The 27,314-nt window shown below is 43.2% G+C and overlaps 1 protein-coding gene across 4 annotated transcripts in view; it reads left to right on the plus strand.

Moving 5' to 3' along the window:
• Positions 1-27,314, plus strand: part of LOC126273014 (uncharacterized) — a 110,035-nt gene that overhangs the window by 41,493 nt on the left and 41,228 nt on the right. For all 4 annotated transcript variants that reach the window (XM_049976386.1, XM_049976387.1, XM_049976388.1 and 1 more), the window contains 2 exons: positions 11,145-11,343; positions 11,604-12,056. In XM_049976386.1, coding sequence (XP_049832343.1) covers positions 11,145-11,343; positions 11,604-12,056 — 652 coding nt within the window. The remainder of the gene's footprint in view (positions 1-11,144; positions 11,344-11,603; positions 12,057-27,314) is intronic.

Below are 27,314 nucleotides of genomic sequence, written 5' to 3' on the forward strand. Positions count from 1 at the left end.
AACCTGTCAGTATCTCCAGGCTTCTTCCATGTATACAACCTTCTTTTATGATTCTTGAACCAAGTTTGATTGAGTTGTGCACTGTGCAAAATTCTACCAGGCGGCTTCCTCTTTCATTTCCTACCCCAAATCCATATTCACCTACTACATTTCCTTCTCTCCCTTTTCCTACTACGGAATTCCAGTCACCCATGACTATTAAATTTGTGTCTCCCTTCACTATCTGAATAATTTCTTTTATTTCATCATACATTTCTTCAATTTCTTCATCATGTGCAGAGCTAGTTGGCATATAAACTTGTACTACTGCAATAGGCATGGGCTTTGTATCTATCTTGGCCACAATAATGCGTTCACTATGCTGCTTGTAGTAGCTTACCCGCACTCTTACTTTCCTATTTATTATTAAACCTACTCCTGCATTACCCCTATTTGATTTTGTGTTTATAACCCTGTAGTCACCTGACCAGAAGTCTTGTTCCTCCTGCCACCGAACTTCAGTAATTCCCTCCATATCTAACTTTAACCTATCCATTTCTTTTTTTTTTTTTTTTTTTTTTTTTTTTTTTTTTTTTTTTTTTTTTTTTTTTTTTTAATTTTCTAACCTACCAGCTTGATTAAGGGATCTGACATTCCACGCTCCGACCCATAGAACGCCAGTTTTCTTTATCCTGATAACGACATCCTCTTGAGTAGTCCCCGCCCGGAGATCCGAGTGGGGACTATTTTACCTCCGGAATATTTTACCCAGGCCAACGTCGTCATCATTTAACCATACAGTAAAGCTGCATGCCTCAGGAAAAATTACGGCTGTAGTTTCCCCTTGCTTTCAGCTGTTCACAGTACCAGCACAGCAAGGCTGTTTTGGTTAGTGTTGCAAGGCCAGGTCAGTCAATCATCCAGACTGTTGCCCCTGCAACTACTGAATAGGCTGCTCCCCTTTGTCTGGCCACTCAACAGATACCCCTCCGTTTTGGTTGCACCTACGGTTCAGCCATCTGTACCGCTGAGGCATGCAAGCCTCCCCACCAACTTCAAGATCCATGGCTCATGGGGGGAAGAAACTCAAGATAGCATGTCCCAGTAAGACAATTATCTAAAACAACTGGATCGATAAGTTTGGCATCAGTAACACCTCTCCACACGTTGACTGGGAAACGTTGAAAATTCGTTTCCACAGTAGCGTGCACATTTTTATTTTCCCATACATGAGAGTTGCACGTGTTGTTCTTTCCGTTGTGGATAAATGTTGACTCATCAGTGAACAGAATATGTGAAATTAATTGCTCATTGGCAATGGTCCATTGACAGAATTCCTACCAGGCGGCAGCATCTCCTTCATGCAGATGTTGTACGCTGTGCTGATGAAAGGGATACAGACCGTGCTCATGTACTGTGCATATCACTCTTGTTTGTGGAATACCAAGTTGGGCAGCAATTCTTCTAGAGCTAGTAGTAGGGTTGCGTTCCACTACTTGAAGAATGTTCTAACTTCATTAAGAGTTTGTTGTACGGGACATTCAGAGACAACATTTTTGCTGGGAAACGTACCACACTCATGCAATCAGTGAAACACCTTGCTATCAGGCACTCTGCGATTCGAAAATCGTTGTTGGTATTCTCGCACAGCGGTTCTGGAATTCCCATTGGACAAACCAGATGTGTGAAGATCTGTGGCATTTTCACTTCACAAAACTGTATTCGTTGTTCATGTAACAAGCGTGTGGTAGCGTGCACTAAAAGTGCTATCGGACTGAGACTTGAGGTAAACAACTCACCATGCACAAGTGAACTGCCTACTGATGCGGTTAGTAGGGATGATGCTACACATTTCTGGTTTATAGTAAATACAAAATCAAATAGGGGTAATGCAGGAAGAGGTTTAATAATGAATAAAAAAATAGGAGTGCGGGTAAGCTACTACAAACAGCATAGTGAACACATTATTGTGGCCAAGATAGACACAAAGCCCAAGCCTACTACAGTAGTACAAGTTTATATGCCAACTAGCTCTGCAGATGATGAAGAAATTGATGAAAAGTATGATGAGATAAAAGAAATTATTCAGGTAGTGAAGGGAGACGAAAATTTAATAGTCATGGGTGACTGGAATTCGTCAGTAGGAAAAGGGAGAGAAGGAAACGTAGTAGGTGAATATGGATTGGGGGTAAAAAATGAAAGAGGAAGCCGTCTGGTAGAATTTTGCAGAGAGCATAACTTAATCGTAGCTAATACTTCGTTCAAGAATCATAAAAGAAGGTTGTATACATGGAAGAATTCTGGAGATACTAAAAGGTATCACATAGATTATATAATGGTAAGACAGAGATTTAGGAACCAGGTTTTAAATTGTAAGACACTTCCAGGGGCAGATGTGGACTCTGACTACAATCTACTGGTTATGAACTGTAGATTACAACTGAAGAAACTACAAAAAGGTGGGAAATTAAGGAGATGGGACCTGGATAAACAGAAAGAACCAGACATTATACAGAGTTTCAGGGAGAGCATTAGGGAACAATTGACAGGAATGGAGGAAAGAAATACAGTAGAAGTAGTGTGGGTAGCTCTGAGGGATGAAGTAGTGAAGGGAGCAGATCATCAAGTAGGTAAAAAGACGAGGGCTAATAGAAATCCGTGGGTAACAGAAGAAATATTGAATTTAACTGATGAAAGGAGAAAATATAAAAATGCAGTAAATGAAGCAGGCAAAAAGGAATACAAACGTCTCAAAAATGAGATGGACAGGAAGTGCAAAATGGCTAAGCAGGGATGGCTAGAGGACAAATGTAAGGATGTAGAGGCTTATCTCACTAGGGGTGAGATAGATACTGCCTACAGGAAAATTAAAGAGACCTTTGGAGATAAGAGAACCACTTGTATGAACATCAAGAGCTCAGATGGAAACCCAGTTCTAAGCAAAGAAGGGAAGGCGGAAAGGTGGAAGGAGTATATAGAGGGTTTATACAAGGGCGATGTACTTCAGGACAATGTTCTGGAAAGGGAAGAGGATGCAGATGAAGATGAAATGGGAGATATGATACTGCGTGAAGAGTTTGACAGAGCACTGAAAGACCTGAGTCGAAACAAGGCCCCGGGAGTCGACAACATTCCATTAGAACTACTGATAGTCTTGGGAGAGCGTCATGACAAAACTCTACCATCTGGTGAGCAAGATGTATGAGACAGGCGAAATGCCCTCAGACTTCAAGAAGAATATAATAATTCCATTCCCAATAAAAACAGGTGTTGACAGATGTGAAAATTACCGAACTATCAGTTTAATAAGTCACAGCTGCAAAATACTAACGGGAATTCTTTACAGCCGAATGGAAAAACTGGTAGAAGTGGACCTTGGGGAAGATCAGTTTGGATTCCGCAGAAATGTTGGAACACGCGAGGCAATACTAACCTTACGACTTATCTTAGAAGAAATATTAAGAAAAGGCAAACCTACGTTTCTAGCATTTGTAGACTTAGAGAAAGCTTTTGACAATGTTGACTGGAATACTCTCTTTCAAATTCTAAAGATGGCAGGGGTGAAATACAGGGAGCGTAAGGCTATTTACAATTTGTACAGAAACCAGATGGCAGTTGTAAGAGTCGAGGGACATGAAAGGGAAGCAGTGGTTGGGAAGGGAGTGAGACAGGGCTGTAGTCTCTCCCCGATGTTATTCAATCTGTATATTGAGCAAGCAGTAAAGGAAACAAAAGAAAAATTCGGAGTAGGTATTAAAATTCATGGAGAAGAAATAAAAACTTTGAGATTCGCCGATGACATTGTAATTCTGTCAGAGACAGCAAAGGACTTGGGAGAGCAGTTGAATGGAATGGCTAGTGTCTTGAAAGGAGGATATAAGATGAACATCAACAAAAGCAAAACGAGGATAATGGAATGTAGTCAAATTAAATCGGGTGATGCTGAGGGAATTAGATTAGGAAATGAGACACTTAAAGTAGTAAGAGTTTTGCTATTTAGGGAGTAAAATAACTGATGATGGTCGAAGTAGAGAGGATATAAAATGTAGACTGGCAATGGCAAGGAAAGCGTTTCTGAAGAAGAGAAATTTGTTAACATCGAGTATAGATTTAAGTGTCGGGAAGTCATTTCTGAAAGTATTTGTATGGAGTGTAGCCATGTATGGAAGTGAAACATGGATGATAAATAGTTTGGAAAAGAAGAGAATAGAAGCTTTCGAAATGTGGTGCTACAGATGTAGATCACATAACTAATGAGGAGGTATTGAATAGAATTGGGGAGAAGAGGAGTTTGTGGCACAACTTGACAAAAAGAAGGGAAGAGATGAATACACTAAGCAGATTCAGAAGGATGTAGGTTACGGTAAGTACTGGGAGATGAAGAAGCTTGCACAGGATAGAGTAGCATGGAGAGCTGCATCAAACCAGTCTCAGGACTGAAGACCACAACAACAACAACAACAACAACAACAACAACAGTTGTTTTCATTGATCTACCCAGAAACGGTTAAGAAAAGGGCATAAGTAAACTAGATTTTTTTGTTCAGAATCACCACTAATATCGCCCGTCAAAGCATGTACGTTTCCTCCTGACTCACCCTGTATATGGGTCCACAATCTAAGGCATATTTCAAAATCTTACTTCTGTACATCATCACAAATAAGACAAAATAATTGCACAGTAATATTTATTGTCAATAAGATTCCACTGTGGAAAACTATTTGACAGTAAAATTGAGAGTTTGATTGGATGTTCATGTCATTGTAAAGTGCAAACATAAATATGTAATTTTAATCAAAATATGATAACTGGTATACAGTTATAAAATTATTTTGATAGCAAGAAGCAGCTAAATTTCTGTTTTTAGAAAATACTTTAGCTTCCTAGCTGCTACAAAAGTTATTTTATAATTGTACACCTGTTTTCACACTGCGATTAGAATTACGTATTTAGTTTTGCATTTGATATGAACAAATGAACAGGCTCTAAATTTTTTCGTTAAATAGTTTTCTGCTATGCATACTTATTGTCAATAAATGCTATTGTGCAGTATTTTGTCTTATACGTGACATTGTACACATCATACTGCTTAAAGCAGAAACTATGAGTTAACACATCCAGTACAGACCCGACTTTCTCATATGATGTACTAATCGTGTGTAAACAGCACCAAGTCTGTTGGTGTTGGATTAAGAAATTTAAGTATAGCAGTATATGATTTGTGAACAGTTACAATGAATTACGTACTGTATCGATTGTGTAAGTCACTTGGAGCAGCAGGTTTTTCAACACATACTGCCACAATTATGTGTGTGAAAGTGCAAAAATTATTTTGTGTTAAGGTAACACTTCAGATAAATTGCAAATTTTGATCTGCTGCTCTCTGACCACTAATTGCCATAACCTATGAAACATACTCTCCGTGTGATAAATTTTCAGTGCCCTGAGTGGTAGGAATTTAAAAGATAATGCAAATGGAGCAATAACCTGCAGATTAACTAATTGTGTAAGACGCAGGGATTGCACTGTTTGGGGCCTCCCCATGAATGCCGACGAGTATGTGCCTGTCATGACTGGGGCATAGGGACTCAAGCAATGAATTACTGACCAGGCAGCTGTTGCTGAGGCTGGGTGTGGGTGGTGTCTGAGGGGAGAGCCTCTGTTCACAGTGGCTGGCACCTTTGCATATAAAGCAGATGAAGCTTTCTCCCAGTGATGGTCATACGACCCCATCATTAACTTCAGAAAGAAAGTACTCGCTGAAGACACAGAGATATGGCCCAGAAGGGTTTCCTTCCCTGGATAAGGTGTGGAAGGAATGTAGGGCTAAGTGACAAGCAGAGGAATATTCCCTCCAGTACCAGGTTTGTACAAGGACAGGTGGAGAGTCTTTTGTCTTTTATCCACAAAGCTTTTATTCTTTGTAGAGAATGTAGAGGATAAGTTTGGGGAAGTTGTAGGGGTCTCCAACATGAAGAGTAGGTCAATTTTGGTTTAAACAGCAGCCCCTGCCCAGTCACGGGCATTGCTTGTGTGTGACAAGTTGGGTGACATTACGGCCACTATCACTCTCCTTAGTAATTTAAATGTGGTTCAACACATTATTTTCCATCATGACCTTCTCTTGCAGACTGACAAGGAGCTATGCATCAGCTTGGAGTGATGGAGTATACTCTTTGTGCATTGTGTCTGTAGGGGACCAAAAGACAATAAGGTTGCTACTGCGGCCTTCATTATGACCTTTGAGGGCAATTTGTTGACTGAGAAGATCAAGAGGATGGTATACCAATGTGATGTGGAACCATGTGGTGTCCCCCATCCCCAATTTGGTGCTACAAATGTGTGAAATGTGGGCATGTCTTCACGTTTCGACACCAGCCCAGTCTGTAGGGATTGTGGATGACTGTTGCATGTTAACGTTTCTTGTGCCCCTCCCTTGTTGTGGAGAGCACCAATCTCCATGCCCACCATACTGCTCCGTGTCTCAGAGAGGAAAAAAGTACAGGAATGTAAGAATCTGGAAAATCATATCAAGAGGTGAAGAAAAAGTATGAGCATGTACATAGTGCATGCTTGACAATATCATATGCTTCATCAATGACATCATCCCACTTTAAGTTGATAACACTCTCATGTATTATGCCTCCTCCTGCAAGCCCTTGGGGCCTCTCAACTGTGCCTCTCCTCTGATGGTTGTGGGTTCTTCTCCTGCTGCCTCCTGATGGTTGTGTGGGTTCTTCTCCTGCTGCATCCTGATGGTTGTGACTTTTCAAGCCATGAAGAGGTCCCTTGGGACACTTCCCTCCAAGGTTTCTGTCAGTCTGCAACCGGGTACCATCCAGTGGCTGAAGGAGCCACAGGCTGCTGGTTGTAGGGCTTCACAGTTTTTATTAGTCACGAAAACTAATTCAGGGAGACCCTTCCAGTCATCTAAACCCTGTAAAGACAAGAAGTAGTCTTTGAAGATGGAGATTCCAGTGGCCCCCACACTACCAGATTCCATGTGTTGGGTAAGTGGCACAGGTGGTAATCCCTGTGGTCCCTGGGGCTCCAGATTGCACCACACAACATGTCTCAGAACCTATGCGTGTTGATATCATAACCTCTCAACCGGTGACAGCACCCTGAGACACAACCTCCTTGGTCTTTTCCCACGCTTCAGTACACTGAAAGTATGATTCTTCAGTGGAACTGGTTTTTGCACCACTTGACTGAGCTACGACATCTCTTAAGCTCCTCCCCTGCTTTCTGCATTGCCGTTCAGAAAATCTGGTTACCAGCAATGCAGACCTCTGCCCAATGTGGCTACAGAGAATATTTTAAGAATCTTGCTGACTGTGATAGGGTGTAGGATGGAATTTGCACATATGTTCTGAACTCTGTATATAATGAACTTGTGTCTCTTGATACAACTTTGGAGGCTGTGGCTGTTCGGGTAAGGGCATTTCAGGATTTTACCCTCTGTAATGTTTGTTTCCCTCCCAATTGTGGAGTGCCCCAGAAATACTGTCCGCATAGGTTTCTCGGCTCCTCCCATCTTTTCTAATCTTGGTGACTTCTATGCCCATAACCCTTCGTTGGATGGAACATGATCACTGGCTGTGGGAAAGACATTGGAAACTTACTGGCTATCTCGACCTCTGTCTCTTGAATGCTGGTGCCTCCGTATACTTAATTGATCTTTCTATTTGCAGGCCTGGTCTTCTCCTACCCATCCACTAGTGGATCCATGATGATTTGTATGGTATGATCACTTTCCGATCTTCCTGTCTTTCCCTCAGCATCACTCCCCTGGGCACATGCTCAGGTGGGCTCTGCACAGTGCTGACTGGTATGCTTTCATCTCCTTTGTCATTCTTAACTTCCCATTACATTGAGGCATTGACATGGCTGTAGAGTGCAACAGCAGCTGACTTAGCAATTCCCTGTTCTTTGGGATAGAAGGAAGATAGTATCTTGGTAGATCTCGGAAATTGCTGAGGTCATTAGAGATTGCAGGCAAGCTCTCCAGCTCCATAAGCTGCATCCATTAATGTAGTACCTCATTGCCAGTGAATGTCTCTGTGCCTGGGTCTGCCACTTAATAAAATGACAGAAGCAAGAATGGTGGGAATGGTACATTTTAACCTTTGAACCATGTACACCTCCTTCACAGGTTTTAGTAAAGATCTGACACCACTAGGAATACCAGTCCTCTGCAGGTGTACCTGGTATTTCTTGAACTGTGCTGTTTTTACTGTTGCAGAATATTTGCTCTGCATTGTGATTGAGCTTTGTGTCTGAGAACTATCAACCTGCCTTTTGTGTCCATAAACAGAGGGTGTAGTGATTGCACTTACCTTTCACTGCACACCAACTGGAGCTCTAAAATGTTCCATTCAGTGAGTTGGAATTCTTCAGTGCCCTATCCCTTTGCCCTGTTACAGCCCCGGGGTCAGACCACATTGACAACCAAATCAGTGGATTGTGAGCGTCATCTGCTTACCATCTCCACTCGTATCTGGAGTGAGGGTGAATTCACTTCCCAGTGGTGAGAAAGCATCATTGTCCTGGTACTGAAATGGGGTATGGGTTCTCTAGAGATAGACAGCTGTCGTCCAGTTAGTCTCACCAATATTCTCTGCAAGTTGCTCGAATGCATGGTGAGCTGCTGGCTGTGTTGGCTCCTTGAGTCTCTAGGCCTTCTGGCCCATTCCCAGACTGATATTTGTCAAGGTTTTTCTGCTGCTGTTAATTTTGTTTGGATTAAGTCTGCCATCTAATCAGCTTCTGACTGACGTCAACACCTTATTGCTCTCGTCTTCAACCTACAAAAGGCTTTGAGGCAACATGGTAACACCACATTCTCACTACCTTGCATTAGTGGTGTCACCAGGGCCCACTGCCACTTTTCGTCTAGAACTTCTTGCACCCTTTAATTTCTTGGGTTCAAGTTGATGCTTCCCACAGTACCCCACTGCCCCATACCAAAGAGAATGGGGTCTTGCAGGCCTCTGTGTCAAGTGTCCCTCACTTTCGAGAGACCATCAATGGTGTGACAGCAGCTGTGGGGTTTTCAGTAACACAGTAGTACCTCCGTGTTCTTCTTGCTTCATGGTCATTTCCTTTATTTTTGTTCACTGTGAGATACTGAGGACAGTTTGGGGAAAAATTGATGGCACAGATTCATCTCGAAAGTTATGCCATTGTTTTTCATCCAGATTTTGCATCGAAGCATTTGGTACATTTTAAAATATCTTCCTTTGGAACAAGTAGTTCGCAGACCTGAATACCATTTAAAAAATAATGGTTAATTAAACGCTCATTCAAATGCATTACATCCGCAGCTCGTGGTCTTGTGGTAGCGTTCTCGCTTCATGCGCAGGGGTCCCTGGCCAGATTCCCGGCAGGGTCAGGGATTTTCGCTGCTTCGAGATACCTGTGTGTTGTGCCATCATCATCATCATCATCATTCATCTCCATTACGGTCGGAGGAAGGCAATGACAAACCACCTCCGCTAGGACCTTGCCTAGTCAGCGGTGCGGGTCTCCGTCTTTAGGAAGGAAAACCAACTTGAGTCCATTTAAATATTTCCTTTGCAGTGAGAAACATAACACTTGTACTCAGCCAGGTGGTGCAGTGGTAAGCACATTGAACTCTCATTTGGGAGGGTGATGGTTCAAACCCACATCTGGCCACCCTGAGTTAGATTTTCCATTATTTCCCTAAATCACTTTAGGAAAATGCTGTGATGGTTCCTTTGAAAGGGCATTTTCGACTACCTTCCCCATCCTTCCCTAATCCAATGGGACCATTGACCTCGCTGTTTGGTCCCCTCCCCCAAATCAACCTACCGACAATACTTGTGCACCATTGTGAAACATATCACTAAAACTGGGATAGTCTCAAAACGACAATAAGTGTCACACATGTAGCAACACTATAGATTCACTCATGACTGCACCGTGTGGGAATGCCTATGCATTGTGACATCACCAAAGACTTAAGACGTAATGCCGGACTTTCTGTAGAGTTGGTTTAGTCAACCCCAATTTACTTGGTGCTGCCTCATCTGAAGCTCCACTTGTAACCCACATCACACTTTCTCACACTTCTGTCATATGCTTTTTCCCTGTGCATTGCGCCACAACAAACATAGCATAAACAGCTACTTTGCCATGTGGGTCATTTGTGTACTTCCTTCCAGAATAAGTTTCTCTGAACTGAGCAAATGGAGAATTTTCTCTCCAGCATTTCCTGCACTCAATTAATCGCCCTGACCCAAAGCTCTGCTAACCTGCTTCCCTCTGCTTCACTGTAACTTTTCCCTTCTTTCTTCTGTCCACTCCACTTCTTCCCTTTCCAGATCATGTACTGCCTCCTCCCACCAATCTTCCTGTGCCCCCCCCCCCCCCCCTCTCCTCTGAATCCTTTCTGTATTGTTGAGTAGCCACTGAACCATTTACTGAAAGACTTACTTTGCCCTATCCTACTACCCCTTCTGTGCCTTGGTGTTCTTCTCCATGTCCTCCCCACCTCCATAAGCACAGGCAACTGCTTTCAGTAATCAGTGTGCATTAGTGTGGTTGTATGAGTGAATGTGTGTAGTTATGCTAGAAAAAGAGCAATTGCTTGAAAGCTAGTGCAAATACTGTTTTCTGCCATGTTTTTCTGTGCTCCACATGTCAGTCCTCTATAGGTGATGGATTGTCTTTCCCTTAATTAACATATTATACATATTCTGTTCTATCTTGCCCTTCCCAGTCAGTCTTGTCCTTTCTGTGCCATCCCCTGCCTCTTTGCCCTTCTCCAATCACCTGTTTCTCCTCTTGGCCATTTCTGCATTCACTTCTGTTCCTCTCATTCTTTTCTCCGTTTTTCTCACTGACTGCCCTCACCCTTGTCTCCCATTCCTCCACTCCGCCCACGTCTACATCCGCTCCCCCCCCCCCCCCCTCTCCTTTCCATTCTTCTTTCCTCCCTTCTCATCTTTTGGCCTTCTAAATTGTGACTGAACATAGTTTGTATGGAGTGAACTCAGCATGAACAACTAGCTTAGAATTAACTTGGCGATAAAAAAAAAAGAAATTGGCATGCTTTCAGCAAAACACCTTTAACAGTATGTATGTGCCACTGAAAGAAATTTTGTTTTATTCACGGTGTAAATTTATCTAAATTTTTCAGGTCTCACAGTCGGAGAAATCTGAGCTTATTTCTCAGCCTGTTCTTGCAGAGAAGGAAAGTCCTGGGAAACCAACTGACTCTTCGGGCTCGAATGGAGTAGAAGAAAAAGATGACACAAATGAGCAACAGTCTTCTTTGTTGCCGACGCCACCTATGCCACACAATTGGCTGGATCCATCCAGAAAACATTTTGAGTCAGGTAGGTCATATTCCTCTAAGAAATCTCATTCTTAAACACTTTTTAAATGTATTAACATGTACAGATATACTTAAACATGCAAGTTTAAGCTGTAATTGGTTTGTATATTTAAAAAAAAAGGCTGTCTGAAATACTGCAGTGGACAGTGTGTGCTCTTGTTAGGGCGACATACATACTTTATGTAAAATGGCATGCTTGTCTCTAACAGAAAACTTTGTTTCAGAAAAACCATTTATAACGAAACCCATGTAATTTTGCAGATGGACCTGGAGATGATGATGATGGTGGTGATGATAAAGCAGTGTCAGAGGTGGCTACCAGTCATGAAGGGCAGGATGGGAGTAATCCAGATACTGCAGAAAGGGAGCAGGAAAATAAAAGCAAAATCTTGGCGTACACACAGGAAAATGAACATGAGAGGCCACCAATATTACCAGAAAAGATATGTTCACCTTTACTGCCAACACCTGTAATGCCAGAAAACTGGTTGGACCCATCAAGATCATCAACTGACAGTAGCTTCACAGCATTTTCAGACAGAGGCCATACAACCCCATTTTTTCAAAGTGAATGTGTTGGTGACGTACCAGCTAGTTCGTTTCTTCCAGAAGCTAATATGAACACTAACATGAATCTGTATGATCATTTTATTCCAGCATCAGATACCACAAATACAGATCCACTCTATCCTCAAGCCTCATTGTTCCCCAATGGTAAGATTAATTGCACAAGTTTTGTCTAGCTTATAAGAGCTTTGAAGTTTGTTAAAACTTCAATCGGGAATGATTTTACCTGGCTGTAAATTAGGTTTATTGGCTTTAATACTGAGGTATTCATGATAAAAATAATGGAACAGATTAAAGTGAGATACCTTGTTAAACTATTTAGAAGAGACTTGTTGATTTTGGTTAATCTGTGCGTATTAACAGGTGAATTGTGTCGTAGAAAGTAGAAAGAGAATAGTAAATTATTTAGAGTTAAATTATTAAAAGTCTGAGAAAAGTTCTCTTTTCACCTCCCACAGGGGCTGTTCAAGTAACCTGCCTGTACCCCCTGCGGGTCAGGGTATTAGAATAGGCCCGAGGTATTCCTGCCTGTCACACGAGGCAACTAAAAGGAGTTTCACACATTTCGACCTTTGTGATGGTTCCCTGTAGGGTTTGACCTCCATTCTTCAAAATTTTCCTGAAAAGCGAGCCAGTTGGGGAAGGGCGGCTTACATTTTCCCGAAGAGCGAGCCAGTTGGGAAGGGTGCCTTAAAAGATGCATCGTGCATTGAGATCTTTAGCTCACTTTCTCGTCGTTGCATTGCAGTCCTGCCCATTCTCCATCTCTTGGGCAAGGACACCTTCCTGGGTGCGTTTTTCACCATGCACTATGCAGTGACGATTTCTGTGTAGACGATGACCATGGACTTCTTTGCACCTGTTATTCAGCACGGTAGCCAGTCCGTTGTGGTGGGGCTGCTATGTACTCTGTTGGTTGTAGCCCCCTGAGCATGCAGGGATAGCTCTGTTGATGCCTGCACCGTTAACTCCCCACGTATGCCAAGGGGTAGATGCCCATCCCCTTGGGGCATCGGGCCTCCCAGCAATGGCCATCCTGCCAGGTGGCCTTCACTGCGGCTGAGTGGCGCCCGTGGGGAGGGCCCTGGTTGGAGTGGGTGGCATCAGGGCAGATGACACGTGATGAAGCATAGTCCATCATCTCTTGCTGATGGTGAAACAGCAGCAGTCTCTAAGTGATCACGAGCTCAATTCAGCGCACAGAAGTACAACCCAAAATAATTCCCCTCTCTTGTTACACAATGGGAGGAACGTCAGGCTAAGGGTGTCAGCGGATCTTATTCGTCCCGGTACATTGTATGTTCAAGAGCTGATGGTGAATCTTTCATGACAATGAAGCCTCAGTTTTTTGTTGAGCATTTAGAGGACAAGTTCGGGTTGATGGAGGGCATGTCCAAAATGAGATCTGGACGAGTCTCGATCAAAACAGCATCCCCTGCCCAGTCACAGGAGTTACTCGTTTGTGACAAGCTGGGGAGGGGGGGGGGGGTGTTTCTGTAACCATCATGCCCCATAAGAGATTAAGTATGGTCCAGGATATCATATTTCACAGAGACCTTCTTTTGGAGTCCGACGATGAGCTACACGCCAATTTAGAGCGACGAGGTGTACATTTCATCCAGCGTGTCCACCAGGGTCCGAAGGATAATCAGGTTGCCACTGGTGCCTTCATCTTGGCTTGTGAGGGTGATACATTGCCCGAGAAGGTCAGGGTGATGGTCTACTGGTGTGATGTGAAGCTCTATATCCATCCCCCGATGCGGTGCTGTAAGTGCTGGAAGTTCGGCCATATGTCTTCCCGCTGTACTTCCAACGTTGCGTGCTGAGATTGCAGAGGCCCATCACATCCCAATACTCCAGGTGCCCAGCCTCCCATCTGTGTCAACTGCAGAGAGCAGCATTCGCCTTGCTCACCTGACTCCAGGATTCTCCAGAAAGAAAGGAAAATCATGGAGTACAAGACCCTGGATAGACTGATCTACACTAAGGCTAATAGAAAATTTGTATGCCCGCATCCTGTGCGTATGACATCGTCTTATTCCACAGTTCTGGCACCATCAGCTTCGCCAACCCAGGTCACCTCTCGGAGCCAGAAGGCTACACCTGCCCCTTTGATTGGGGGGGGGGGGGTCATTTCCCTCCCTGTTGCTCCTGCACCACCTACTTCGGGAGCAACATCCCCCCCCCCCACCATCGGGGAAGTCCGTCCCCACTTCTAAGCCAGAGAAACACAAGTCTTCTTCGGCTTCAGTCACTAGGAAGGGGTCCCTTGGGTCACTCCCTCCCCAGATTTCTTCTAGTGGGAAAGACGACACCCGACAGTGGCTGAAGAGCCCAAAAGCAGCTGGTCGTAGGGCTTCATGCTCATCCTCAGTCCTGGAGACTGAGCCAGTGAAGTCCTCCAGGGAAACCCAAGGAGCAGCGAGAGAAATCCAAAAAGAAACCCCTTAAGACCAAGGAAATTGCATTGGCACCCACACCACCGCTACCTACAAGCTCTGCGACTGAGGATAGGGTGGAGATTTTGGCATCCGCTGAGGAGCCAGACCCTCAGACACAATGGATATAGACTGCTCAGGCAATAAATTGGTGGCAGCAGGTGACTGAGGCGTAAGCTGCCTTATTGAAAGTTCCATGCCTTCCCAGTCTCACGGTGTCATCCTCCAGTGGAATTGCAGCAGTTTTTCCACCGCCTGGCTGAGCTACGGCAACTATTATGCTTTACACCTGCTATCTGCATTGCCCTCCAGGAAACCTGGTTCCCAGAAATGTGGACCCCTGCCCTCCGCAGCTATAAGGAATATTACAGGAACCATAGCGACTATAATAGTGTGTCAGGTGGAGTTTGCGTTTATGTCCTAAATTAGGTCTATAGTGAACATGTGCCCCTTCAAACCACTCTTGAAGGTGTGGCTGTCAGAATAAGGACGACACAGGAAATAACTGTCTGCAATGTATATCTTCCTCCAGGTGGTGCAGTACTCCTGAATGTATTAGTTGCACTGGTTGATCATTCCTTAAACCTTTCCTGCTTCTGGGAGATTTTAATGCCCATAACCCATTGTGGAGTGTACTATGCTCACTGGCCGAGGCAGAGATGTCGGAACTTTACTGTCGCAATTTGACCTCTGCCTCTTAAATACTGGGGCTGCCACACATTTCAGTGTGGCTCATGGTAGTTACTCAGCCATTGTTTTATCAGATTGCAGCCCAGGACTTCTCCCATCTATCCACTGGAGAGCATATGACGACCTGTGTGGCAGTGATCACTTCCCCATCTTCCTGTCACAGCCCCGGCGTCAGGTACATGGACACCTGCCCAGATGAGCTTTGAACAAGGCGGACTGGGGAACTTTCAGCTCTGCTGTCACCGCTGAATCTCCCCCACACAGTAACATCGATGTGATGGTTGAGCAGATGACTAGCATAATTGTTTCTGCAGCAGAAAGTGTGATCCCTCACTCTTTAGGGTGCCACAGGTGTAAGACAGTCCCTTGATGGTCGCCGGAAGTCGCTGAAGCATTAACGTTGGCGAGCTGTGCAGCAGCATAAGCGGCACCCTTCTCTGGAGCACCTCATAACCTTTAAATGGCTCTGTGCCCTTGGTCGCTACCTTATCAAACAATGGAAGGAGGAGTGTTGGGAGAGATAAGTCTCCACCATTGGGTGCTATATGTCACCTTCCCAAGACTGGGCAAAGATCAAATGTCTTTTCGGGGACCAGGCCTCAACAGCTGTCCCTGGTGTTACCATAAATGGTGAGTTATGTACCGACGTAAACGCAATTGCCGAGCACTTTGTTCCTGAGCACTTTGCTCGAGCCTCTACATCGGAGAATTACCCCCGAGCCTTTCGCACACTCAAACGACGGCTGGAAGGGAACGTCCTCTCATTCACTACATGCTGCAGTGAATCCTATAATGCCCCATTTACAGAGTGGGAGCACCTCGGTGCCCTTGCACATTGCCCTGACACAGCTCCTGGCCTGATCACATCCACAGCCAGATGATTAAACATCTCTCATCTGACTATAAGTGACATCTTCGCGTCATTTTCAATCGGATCTGGTGCGATGGCGTCTTCTCATCACAATGGCGGCAGAGCACGATTATTCTGGTGCTCAAACACGGTTAAAACCCACTTGATGTGGATAGCTATCGGCCCATCAGCCTCACCAATGTTCTGTGTAAGCCGCTTGAATGTATGGTGTGTCGGCGGTTGGGTTGGGGCCTGGAGTCATGTGGCTTGTTAGCTCCATGTTGGGGCGGCTTCCGCCACGGTCACTCTACCACTGATAATCTTGTGTCTTGTCTGCCATCTGAACAGCCTTTTCCAGACGGCAACACCTGATTGGCTGTTTTCTTTTCTTTTTTTTTCTTTTTTTTTTCTTTTTTTTTCTTTGACTTGCGTAAAGCATACGACATGACTTGGCGATATCATATCCTTGCCACATTGTATGAGTGGGGTCTTCGGAGACCACTCCTGATTTTTATCCAAAACTTCCTGTCGTTCCGTACTTTCTGTGTCCAAGTTGGTGGCTCCCATAGTTCCTTCCATATCCAGGAAAATGAAGTCCTGCAGGGTTCTGTAATGAGTCTCTCCCTATTTTTAGTGGCCATTTACGGTCTTGGCCGATGTCGGGCCCTCCGTCTCACCTTCTCTCTATGCAGACAACTTCTGCATTTCGTACTGCTGCTCCAGCACTGTTGTTGCTGAGTGGCTTTTCCAGGGAGCCATCCACAAGGCACAGTCATGGGCTCTAGCCCGTGGCTTCCAGTTTTCAGCCGCAAAGTCGTGTGTTGTGCACTTCTGTCGGCGTCATATCCGGAATCTGCACTTAACCTTAATGACGATCCACTCACTGTAGCGGATACACATCAATTCCTAGGGCTGGTTTTTCAACGCTCGATTGACTTGACTCCCTCATGTTTGTCAGCTTAAGCAGTAGTGCCGGCAGCACGTTAATGCTCTCCGTTGCCTTAGCAACACCAATTGGGGTGCAACACCAGTTGCTGTACGCTGCTGCAGTCTAGAGCCCTTGTCCAATCCCGAATTGACAATGGGAGTGTGGTTTATGGTTTGTCAGCACCTTCAGTATTGCATTTACTTGACCCTGTGCACCACTGGGGTGTTCGATTAGCGACAGGAGCTTTTAGGACAAGTCTGGTGACCAGCATACTGGTGGAGGCTGGTGTCCCTTCACTACAGATCAGAGGTGCGCAACTGCTTGCTAGTTACGCAGCACACATTCATAGTTCCCCTGAGCGTCCGAAGTACCGTCTCCTTTCCCGCACGTGGCAGTCCATCTCCCCCATTGGCGGCCCAGATTGGGGCTAACGATTGCGGTTCGCGTGTGGTCCCTCCAAACAGGAGTCCTTCCCTTTACCACCTCTACTTGTTGTGGTCTGTTCATGTACTCCTCCATGGTGTACACCTGGGCCTCAGCTTCATCTGGACCTTTTGCATGGTCCTAAGGACTCTGTTAACCCTGCTGCTCTCCTCTGTTTCTTCCTCTCGATTCTTGACATGTTCTGGCACTCTGAAGTGGTTTACACCGACGGCTCAATGGCTGATGTTCACGTAGGCTTTGCATATATTCATGGAGGACATAAGAGTAGCACTCCTTGCCAGTTGGCTGCAGTGTTTTCACTGCAGAGCTGGCGCACATATCTCATGCTCTTGAGTACATCCGCTCATGCTCTGGCGAGTCATTTCTGCTGTGTACTCATTGAGCAGCTTACAAGCTATCGACCAGTGCTACCCTCGTCACCCTCTGGTAGTGTCCATTCCCTAGTCCATCTATGCCCTGGAACAGTCCTGCCGTTCCGTGGTGTTTGTGTGGACCCCAGGACACGTCGGAATCCCTGGCAACGAACTTGCCGACAGGCTGGCCAAACAGGTGACACAGAAACCGCTTTTGGAGATAGGCATCTCCGAAGCTGACCTGTGTTCTGTCTTACACCACAGGGTTTTCCAGCTTTGGGAGATAGAATGGCATAACAACATGCTCAACAAACTGCGTGTAATTAAGAAGATTATGAATGTGTGGAAGTCTTCCATGCAGGCCTCTCACAGGGAATCAGTTGTCCTCTGCCAGCTCCTCATTGACCGTACGTGTGTATAACGCACGGTTACCTACTCTGTCATGAGGACCCACAGTGTCGTTGTGGCTCCCAAATGACAGTCATCCACCTCTTGCTGGACTGCCCACTTACAGCCGCTCTGCAGCTGACTTTTAACTTTGCCAGCACCCTGACCTCGATGTTAGGTATAATGCCTTCACATATCTTTAGTTTTACGTTTTATTCGTGAAAGTGGGTTTTATACTTCTATGTAGGTTTTAGCGCGTGTCCTTTGTACCTCTGTGTCCTCCTCCATAATGCTTTTAGGGTGGAGGGTTTAATATGTTGCAGAGTGACTGGCTTTCCCTATTTTTTCTCATGGTTGCCAGCCGCTGTAATCTGCTTTCATGTTTTACTCTCTTCTGTTTCTAGCACCTGTCTGTTGTTTTCTTGTCCTCTTTTGTTCCTTTTAGTGTTCGTAGCCTTCCCTTTGTTCTTATGGCTTTTCCTTTCTTTCTGTTTTGTGTTATATGTTTCGTCCGTTTTATTTTCACACTTGTGGCATTGTTTTACTAGGAACAAGGGACCAATGACCTCGTTGTTTGGTCCCTTCTGCCTTTAAACCATCCAACCAGTAACCTGCCTGTCATAAGAGATGTTTTACTGCATTTCAGGGCGGGCAATTCTGGATTTGGTTTGTGTGCCTTTCTTGCTGTAATTGGTTAATGATGAACCAGACCTTAAATCTGTTTTATTTTGTTCACAAGTTAAATTTCCGTTCTGCTGTGTAAACATCTGACATATTAAGGGAGAGTAGGTGTCTCTCTTTCAAATAACTTACAGTAAATGACCTTGATGAAACATGTATTACTGTACAAACCAAACTGGCCAAGGTAACAGCACTCTCATCGTAACGTCCCAGAAGCAAGGAGGGAAGGAAGCAATGGCATAGGCTCCTTACTATTACAAATGGAGTGCTGCAAAGCCCAAGAGTGAGGGTAGGTAGTGGAAATGGGAGAAAAGAATGAGAGGAAAAGAAGTGAGTGCAGAAATGGCCAAGGGGCTGGAGGGGAGAGTGGAGAAGGGCAAGGAGGCAGCGGATAGTGCCGAAAGTACAAGTGGGACAGGGAAGGGCAAGAAAGAACAGGATATGTACAATATGTAAACTAAGGGAAAGGCAACGAGTCACCTATAGAGGACTGATGTGTGGAGCTCACAATGCCACTGAGTGAAGTGCCACTTTAGAGCAAGAATAGAATGTACAAAATTTCTCACACTGGATGCTCATGACACTTCGCTGGCAGTATGCGTAAAAATACCTTACTCTGTGAAAAAGCTATTTTCCACAGTGATGACTGTTCATTCATCTGCTGTTTGACATGTACAATAGTGCTGGCTTCGTGTTCAAATCTGTGGCAACTGATTTTATTGTATTTTCAGTTTCCTCATCTGTCACATGCTCTCCCCATCAGTAGGCCTGACACACCTTTTCTGGCATGGTAACATAGCCTTTAAAGTCTTCATATGTCACAACACTAAAAACTAATATCGCAGTTGCAAAAGCAGTTAGCTTGTCTGGCCTAGTGGTCAGCATTTTTAACATAGTGAGGATGACTGCAAAGCTGTTTGAATATAAAATCATCATCCATTACATACGGTATTTAAAGGAGGATGGACCTGATGAAATGTCATTGACATACAATGAAAAGCAAATAGGGCCTAATACCAAATCCTTAGGGACAGTTGATACTACTTGTCTCTATTGCGGTTTTATGGTGCTGGATAGGAGGCATTGTTTCTGAGACGTCACATATGGATAAAACCTTTGCACAGCACTTGGAGAGAAATTTAAGCTTCCAAATTTGGCAAGTAAAATATCGAAGATGACAGAGTCAAAGGCTTTGCTAAAGTGTAAGAAGTACTATTTCAGTTGTTTATTACAGACAAACTATAAAAGATACAAACACATTGTGCATCTCACCGGATAGAGGAAAGTTCAGAGGCTTGATGCAGCTGCCCAGCTGTTTGTTGCAATATAGCGACTTCACCACAAGGGAAATCATTTTGTGTCAGAATTTGCACAAAGTTAACCCACTGTTAAAGTGCAACATGCCTACTGCTGTCGATTGAGCAAGAAGCCGCCTGTGCACCAGCAGTTCATTCCATATGAAAAGGAAAGAGCACTGATCAGCCATGCACGTCTGATGAAAATGTTGAGTGTATCTGAGACGAGTTCACATGCAGCCCTCGGAAGTCCACAAGACAGGCAGGCCATCAACTTCAGCTTCCTCAACCAGTGGTGTGGTATGTTTTGAAATGATGCCTGCATATGAAGCCTTAGACGTTGCAGTTATTGTATCAGTTGCATCCTGGTGCCCGTAACAGAAGGTACGAATTTTGCATGTCAATTCTCCAGGATATGGCAGAGGACACAATTTCTGAATGGCTCTTCATTTCTGATGAATCGACATTTCCTATATTGGGTAAAGTAAACTGCCATAATTAAGAATTTGGTGCTCACAAAATCTTGGCATTGTCGTTGAACATGACTCACAGAAACTGGAAGTGTTTTGAGCCATTTCTGTTCACAAGGTTTCTGGATCTTTCCTCTTCATGGAGGAGACTGTGACAGTAATATCATACCTGAACATGCTGCAGAATTGGTTGTTTCCTCAAGTTCATGAAGATTCCAGCAATTTCAGTATTATGCATAACATTTCACTCCACACTTTCACGTTGAGTAGTGGCGTATCCTAATGCCATCATCCCCCAATGTTTGAAGAGGTGGACAACAAGATCTTGTTCATTGCTTTTGCCTTCTCATGTCACCAGACCTCACACCATGCAGTATTTTTTCTGTGGTTACTGAAAAGACAGAGTTTTTGTCCCACCTGTAGCAGGTATTTTTCAAGAACTGAGAAATCGAGTTATTGAAGCCATCAATTTAGTAAACAAGGACCTTTTTATTTGTGTGTGGAATGAAATGGACAACCATTTCAATGTTTCTTGAACATCATGTAGTGTATGGTATAGTATCTGTGTGACAATAAAACTTTGAACTTTCCTCTATCCAGTGACATGGCCAGTGTGTTTGTCTTTCATAGTTTCTCTCTAGTAAACAAATGAAATCTGTTCCTCTTTTTTAATCACCCTATATGTAATAATTGCCTCTTGGCTATACATTTGTAAGTCTGTCCATTACCCTTATTAAAGATTGAGTTGTACTGCAATGTTTGTGAAAACCTGATTATTCTCCATTTGAAGACCTACTGTTGATAAGAAGTTCAGCTGTGACTTTCCTGCATTTGTCGTAATTTTCATACAAATTGCTCAAACAGCATACAGACTGACATTTTTTGATTCACAGTAAAGGGCACTGAAGTTGAAAATAAGTCTGCTCTTGTTCACGGAAGATAATTCCCATTGGAAACAAATTTGAATGTAACTACTGGAATGTGCATTAATTGCTATTAAAATGGCAATCTCAACCATCATCATACTGATAGAGAGAAATAAGAACAGCCTTACACTAATTACCTTTCTCTCAAAAACCAGCAGATGAAACAAGGTTCCCCCCCCCCCCCCCCCCACCACCACCACCACCACCACCTTCTTTGCACTGCATCTTCAAAGATTAAATTAGTGGAAATAAAAGAGAGGGCAAAGTTGTTGGTACTTTCCACTCCCCTAATGGTTAATGATCCCAAGAGTGACCACTGATCGTCTAGGGGAAGCAGAAAGGTATTAAATTCTTGCTCAAAACTTGTCAAAGTCTAAAGAAAGAAACCTCAGTGTCAAATTGAAAATACGGTCTCAATTCCACCAAGTCGTAAGGGATTTCAGAAACTTGTTAAGAAACTACAGAGTTCTACCATAGGAGTGGCTCAATATTCTTCTGTTAAAAAGCAGATTTTAAGTTATATGATATCATTACACTTGCAGAATAGATCTGCAACTGTAGAGTTCACTTCAGAAAGGCATTTGGGCAAAAAGTAGTTGTGTAGAGATTTATGTATTTTCCTTTCAAGTTTGTACTGCCGAACGAGATGGAACAATGATTATTACACATGGTCTCTCACTTAAGAGGACGACATTTCAAATCCATATCTGGCCATCCAGATTCTGGTTTTCCATGACCTCCCTAATTTGCTCCAGGTACGTGCTGGAGTGGTTTCTTTGAAAGGGCATGGCCAGTGTACTTCCTTCTCTTTGAAACATTCCAAGCTTATGCTCTTGCCTCAAATTACCTAGTTGTTATTAGGATATTAAACCCTTATCTTCCTTTTCTTTCTTTCTATTTCAAGCTTGTGCTCTAAAATGTTTACTGAAATGAAATAGTCGCAGAGCTCGAGTATTCAGTGCTAGAATTTTATGATATAACTGATAAAACCATTTAATATGTGTGAATAACAGAATTTATATATATGAATTATCAGGACTGCATTTGTAAACAATAATTAAGTTTCCATACTGTTCAAAATAATTTCATTAATTCACTGTTGGTTAGCAGTGGAGACTCACACCTTAACATCTCAGATACAGCTCAAGCTGCATCAAATTCAAGGCCACTAGCTTTCCACAGCAATCACAAGACTGTCCATGAGTGATATCACTGAACCTTCACCATCACAGAAAATCTCACACTCCACATAACTGAAACTTCTGCATCCAACTGGTAATGTGTCTCATTCCTATTTCATAGGCCCTTGGCAGGATCTGCCAACTTATCATTTCACTTATGTGCAGCTGAGCAATAAAGTGCCCATTCAGTGAATCTGAGCTCTTTAGTGTGCTAGCTGAATGCAGAGGTGCATCTTCATGACCAGAGAAGATTAATAATCATGTGATCAGACATTCTAACAAGGGAAGCAAGACCCATATTCTTGAAATCACTTGCATGTTACAATATGAGAAAGTCCTCTCCTACTGGCAAGAAAGTCCTTCTGTCTCTCTTCTTGAGCTTAGAAAGGACCCACACATTTCACACAGCTGTGGGGCAATTGGCAAGACAGACTGACTCCGGAAGATATTGGGAAAGAGGGTAAACTGGTGATTTCTGTGGTGCTTCGTGTCACTTGAGATATTGTCTCAACACTAATGGATTTCATGAATTTCAAGCCAACAGTGACCACTTTGTGTGCTTTGACTGCGGTTAAGCGAGTCTTTCATACCCCACTGTTCTAGTCACTGTGTTCTGCAGTTTACATAAAGCATACACCATCACTTGGCATCACCACATTCCTTTCACATTCCACATGTGTATAGAACTAAAATTCCACATCCACACTGTAGTGGCGTTAAGCAAACAACATTTACGAGATCACATAGTACGCCATGCCCTCAGGCATTGCAGTCAATGGTCTTATGTCTACTGTGGGTCACACAATCTCATTCTCACAATTTGTGGATGACTTATGCTTCCACTATTGTGAGACATCAATTTATGCTGCCTAACAAAAGATCCGGGAAGTCATCTGAAATGCACAAGACAGCGTCCGAAACATGGCCTTGTTCTCTTTATCAAAATCCCAAGCAACACGTTTTGCTACGCTCAGGACAGTTTAGTCCTCAGCTACAATTGGGGTACAATTACTGGAACTGAGAAAACAGTGCTTTCTGAGTCTTCTCCGTAAAAGCAAATTGATGTGGTAGTCAATATAACTAGAAACAAACTGCACGAAACAGCTCAGTACACTATGGTCCTCAGTAGCATCAACTGAGAAGCTGATGACACGCTGGACTTGCATTCAGGTGGATGACAGTTCAAAACCCACTTCCGACCATTCTTATTTAGGTTTTCTGTGATTCCTTTGGAAGGGCACAGCCGACTCACTGTCCTGTCCTGTACCCCCCCCCCCCCCCCCCCCCCAATCCAATGGGATCGGTAACCTTGCTAGTTTGGTCCCTTCTACCCAATCAATCAATAAATCAACCAACCAACCAACCTAGTCACATGGTTCTTTAATATTTTTATGAATCACTGTTCTGCGTGGACCATGAGTGCATCACATGTAGTACACAGTTCCATCAGTATGAAGTTTGCTTGATCCAGTGTACCACAGTGATGCAAAGGTGGTGGCTAGAGGTGTGCACAGGCTCCTACAACAGTCTACTGACAGAGGCTAGAGTATTTTCATGAAGAGTCTGACAACATCAATCACGTAAATTATGCGGTAGAAATCCAGCAGATGCTGACTAACTCATGTTATTCAGGTCTTTCACCATCATTAATACAAATTATTTATGAACTGAGCAGGCAGACAAGTTCTTAGAAGTGACTCCATGTTGAGTGACCTGGCCTGTGAAGTGTTTAGACCTGTTTCATGTATCAAAGGAGAACAGTGATCCAACTACCTTCCAGTGACTATCTCACTTGGTTCTAAACAGCTATCCAACTTGGAAACTATGTAATCTGATGATTATGGAGTCAGTGATGGGGTTGGAATTGCTTTAATTTGCACCAGTAGCTCTGCACATCAAATCTCTACCAAACACATTTGGTTTGTGTGCTGCAATCAGTTATCACCTGAGCACTTCATCGAATTAGAACTTGGGCAAGTGTAAGCTTAAAAAGAGCTCCCTATAATACTGTTACCCAATCATCTGCTTATATCTTCAAATGTTACACACTGCCATCCAAAATTGAGGGCCGGTTAACAGAGCTTCAGTGTGCAGGCCATCATATGTAGTTTCCAGAAACAGGTTATTACCCACATCAACTACTTTTCAGCATTCTGTTCACAAAAGGATGGATGACCCCACAGTTCGGTTAAAAAAAATATTTTTTTATCAAATATTATTCACAACAGTAACTAATCCTCATTTTCTTTTTTGAATCTCTTTCTCGGCCTTTCCACAACAAAGGAATGAGCAGTCATTGTTGTGAAAATGTCAAGGAGTCATAAAGAGTATCGAGTATTTCATGTTATTTATTGACCTTAAAGCATTGTTTTTTAATACATATTACAATTATACTTATAGCAGAAATTAGTAATAATAGTAATGAAAATAAACAGACTAATATCATGAAATGAACAATCTATCTATGAAACTTATTTGCCTGTGCGATAGGATTGTAGCATGCCAGATTGATCATGCGAGCTCTGCTATACATTTTAAGAACAATGTTACTATAGTGTGTGTTCTCTCCTTGCAAATTTGTTCCCACAGCATCTAATGACACCTGTTTTGCACATACCAGATGAAAGGCTTCATATATTTTGAAAGGTTATAAGTCAGTTCTTTTAAAATTTGTATGAATGTATTTTGAGCAACAGTATTTTAGTCTACTGAAGAATGTCTGTCAGTATTACATCTTCCATTAAACTTCATCTGTATAATGGGAAATTCTGAATTGTAAGTCTGTCAGGGAGCTTTTGTGATGCTGAAACTGTTCTTAGTAGTCCTAAAGAAAGATCTCTAAATGAATAAAAAGAAGAAATCTGCATTAGTGGAACATACAAATAAACAGTGAAATCATAGAAGCAGTGGGTGAAATCATAGAACCAATGGATGATCTTTTGTATTTAGTTGCAGTGACAACTGGATGGACAGCAAAGAAAATCATTAAAAGAGTAAAATGGCATGGAATGCTTCCATTGAGTCTGAAATTACAGATTTCAATCAGTGTGCGTTATCAGTTTTAACAAATCTCAGTGAGACACTGAGCTTTGGTGGAAACCGTTCAAAAGCAGGATGGTCCAGAGAATTTTGGAGAGAGGCATGTTGGGAATTGCTAGGAGAGAAATGAAAAAAAGGAAGTGGATCAGGTGACAGACAGAAGTGGAAGATGTAATTACAATTATGAAGGTGCGCAGGGCTTGTAGCCAAGCCAGTGGGTGCTGGATAGATCAAGAAGTTTTTTGCTAGATTGTAAAGTATAAGAAAATTATATTAGAAAACCTGGAGTCTCAGTTATATGCGGAAGTATGAAATGGCTTGAAGAGACATTGATGCAGAAGATGTAATACGGCAGCTGCTGTTGATAATGACGACGAAGCTCCACATACGCTGTGCATCCAAGTAATTAACAATAACCTACAATTAAAAGGACAGTGTTCTTTGAATTCTATGCTTGTAAGATATTTACACTTCTGGCCATTAAAACTGCATCATGAAGATGAAGATGAAAGGCAACAAATGTCAATCTGGCATTAACTGTAAACTTGCTTGTATATGTAAATGAGCATTTCAGTGCAACTGTGCAAAGTAAGTAGGAGTGGTGCCATCAACATTATCTATGTAAGGAAAGGTTATGTTGTGGGATTCTTTATTTATAAATAACATTTGAATATTGTTTGTTTGAGAGATCTATGCAAATGCCGGAATTTGATAGCAGCAGGATCCTGGCCTATGAAGACTGCAGTTTATCATTCTAAGATACTGCTTCTGTTGGTGGTAGGGATCTCATGACTGTCAAGAGAAATGGAAGCAATGGCTTCAAGAAAGCCATTCTCAGAGCTATGCAGGATCTCAGTGACACTGTATAACTAGTGCCTGAGGAGAAAGATACAATGTCTGCTTGACCTCACAGGCCATTAGAGCCGTATCATTTCTCTCAAGTCAGAAATGGGCTTGTTTGTAGCTAGACAGGACGATGACATCTGGAGCACAAGACTGCCAGCACATAGACTTGACATAGCAGCAGAGAGTGGTGTGCCAACTAGGATGCCAGTGACAACATTGGACACACGAGTGGCACCACGTCATTTTCAAGGCAAACCTCGGTTGTGTGTACAGCATCACGATTGATGTATCGATCTGTGGAGTATCCAAGGAGAATGAACATTGCCAGATTGCATTCGTCGTCGTCATACGGATCCAGCACCTGGCCTGATGGTGTGGAGCTGCATTAGGTACACAGCACGATCACCTTTGGTTTGCACAGCTGGTAATTTCGACAGCAGCAATATATTTCTGAAGTGTTGAGGTCTGTGGCTGTGCCCTGTCTTGGAGATGTCTGTTATGTTACATTTTGAAAAAAAAAAAAAAAAAAAGTAAGTCTGCATGTTGCCTGAACTATTCAAAACTACAGTATAGAGGGTGTTACAGTGTTGCCCTGGCCTTTACATTCTACAGACCTCCCATCCATTGAAAACTTGTGATTGTCGATTTCTGAGATATTGGTACACCATTGCTTGCCAATTCATATGATTGATGAGCTCTGGCACAGAGTTGAAGCAGCACTGAATGACATCCCCATTTCACTCATCCAAGCTGGGTTAAAGCTGTTGTTGCTCATAGAGGTAGCAGTTCTCTGTACTAAATTTCATGCCAGGTGTAACCTCAAATCACTTAAAAATGTAATCATATGTATATTTATTTCTGCTATGCTAATTTTGCA

Source organism: Schistocerca gregaria, chromosome 5, assembly GCF_023897955.1.
Source record: "Schistocerca gregaria isolate iqSchGreg1 chromosome 5, iqSchGreg1.2, whole genome shotgun sequence".
Taxonomy (NCBI): domain Eukaryota; kingdom Metazoa; phylum Arthropoda; class Insecta; order Orthoptera; family Acrididae; genus Schistocerca; species Schistocerca gregaria.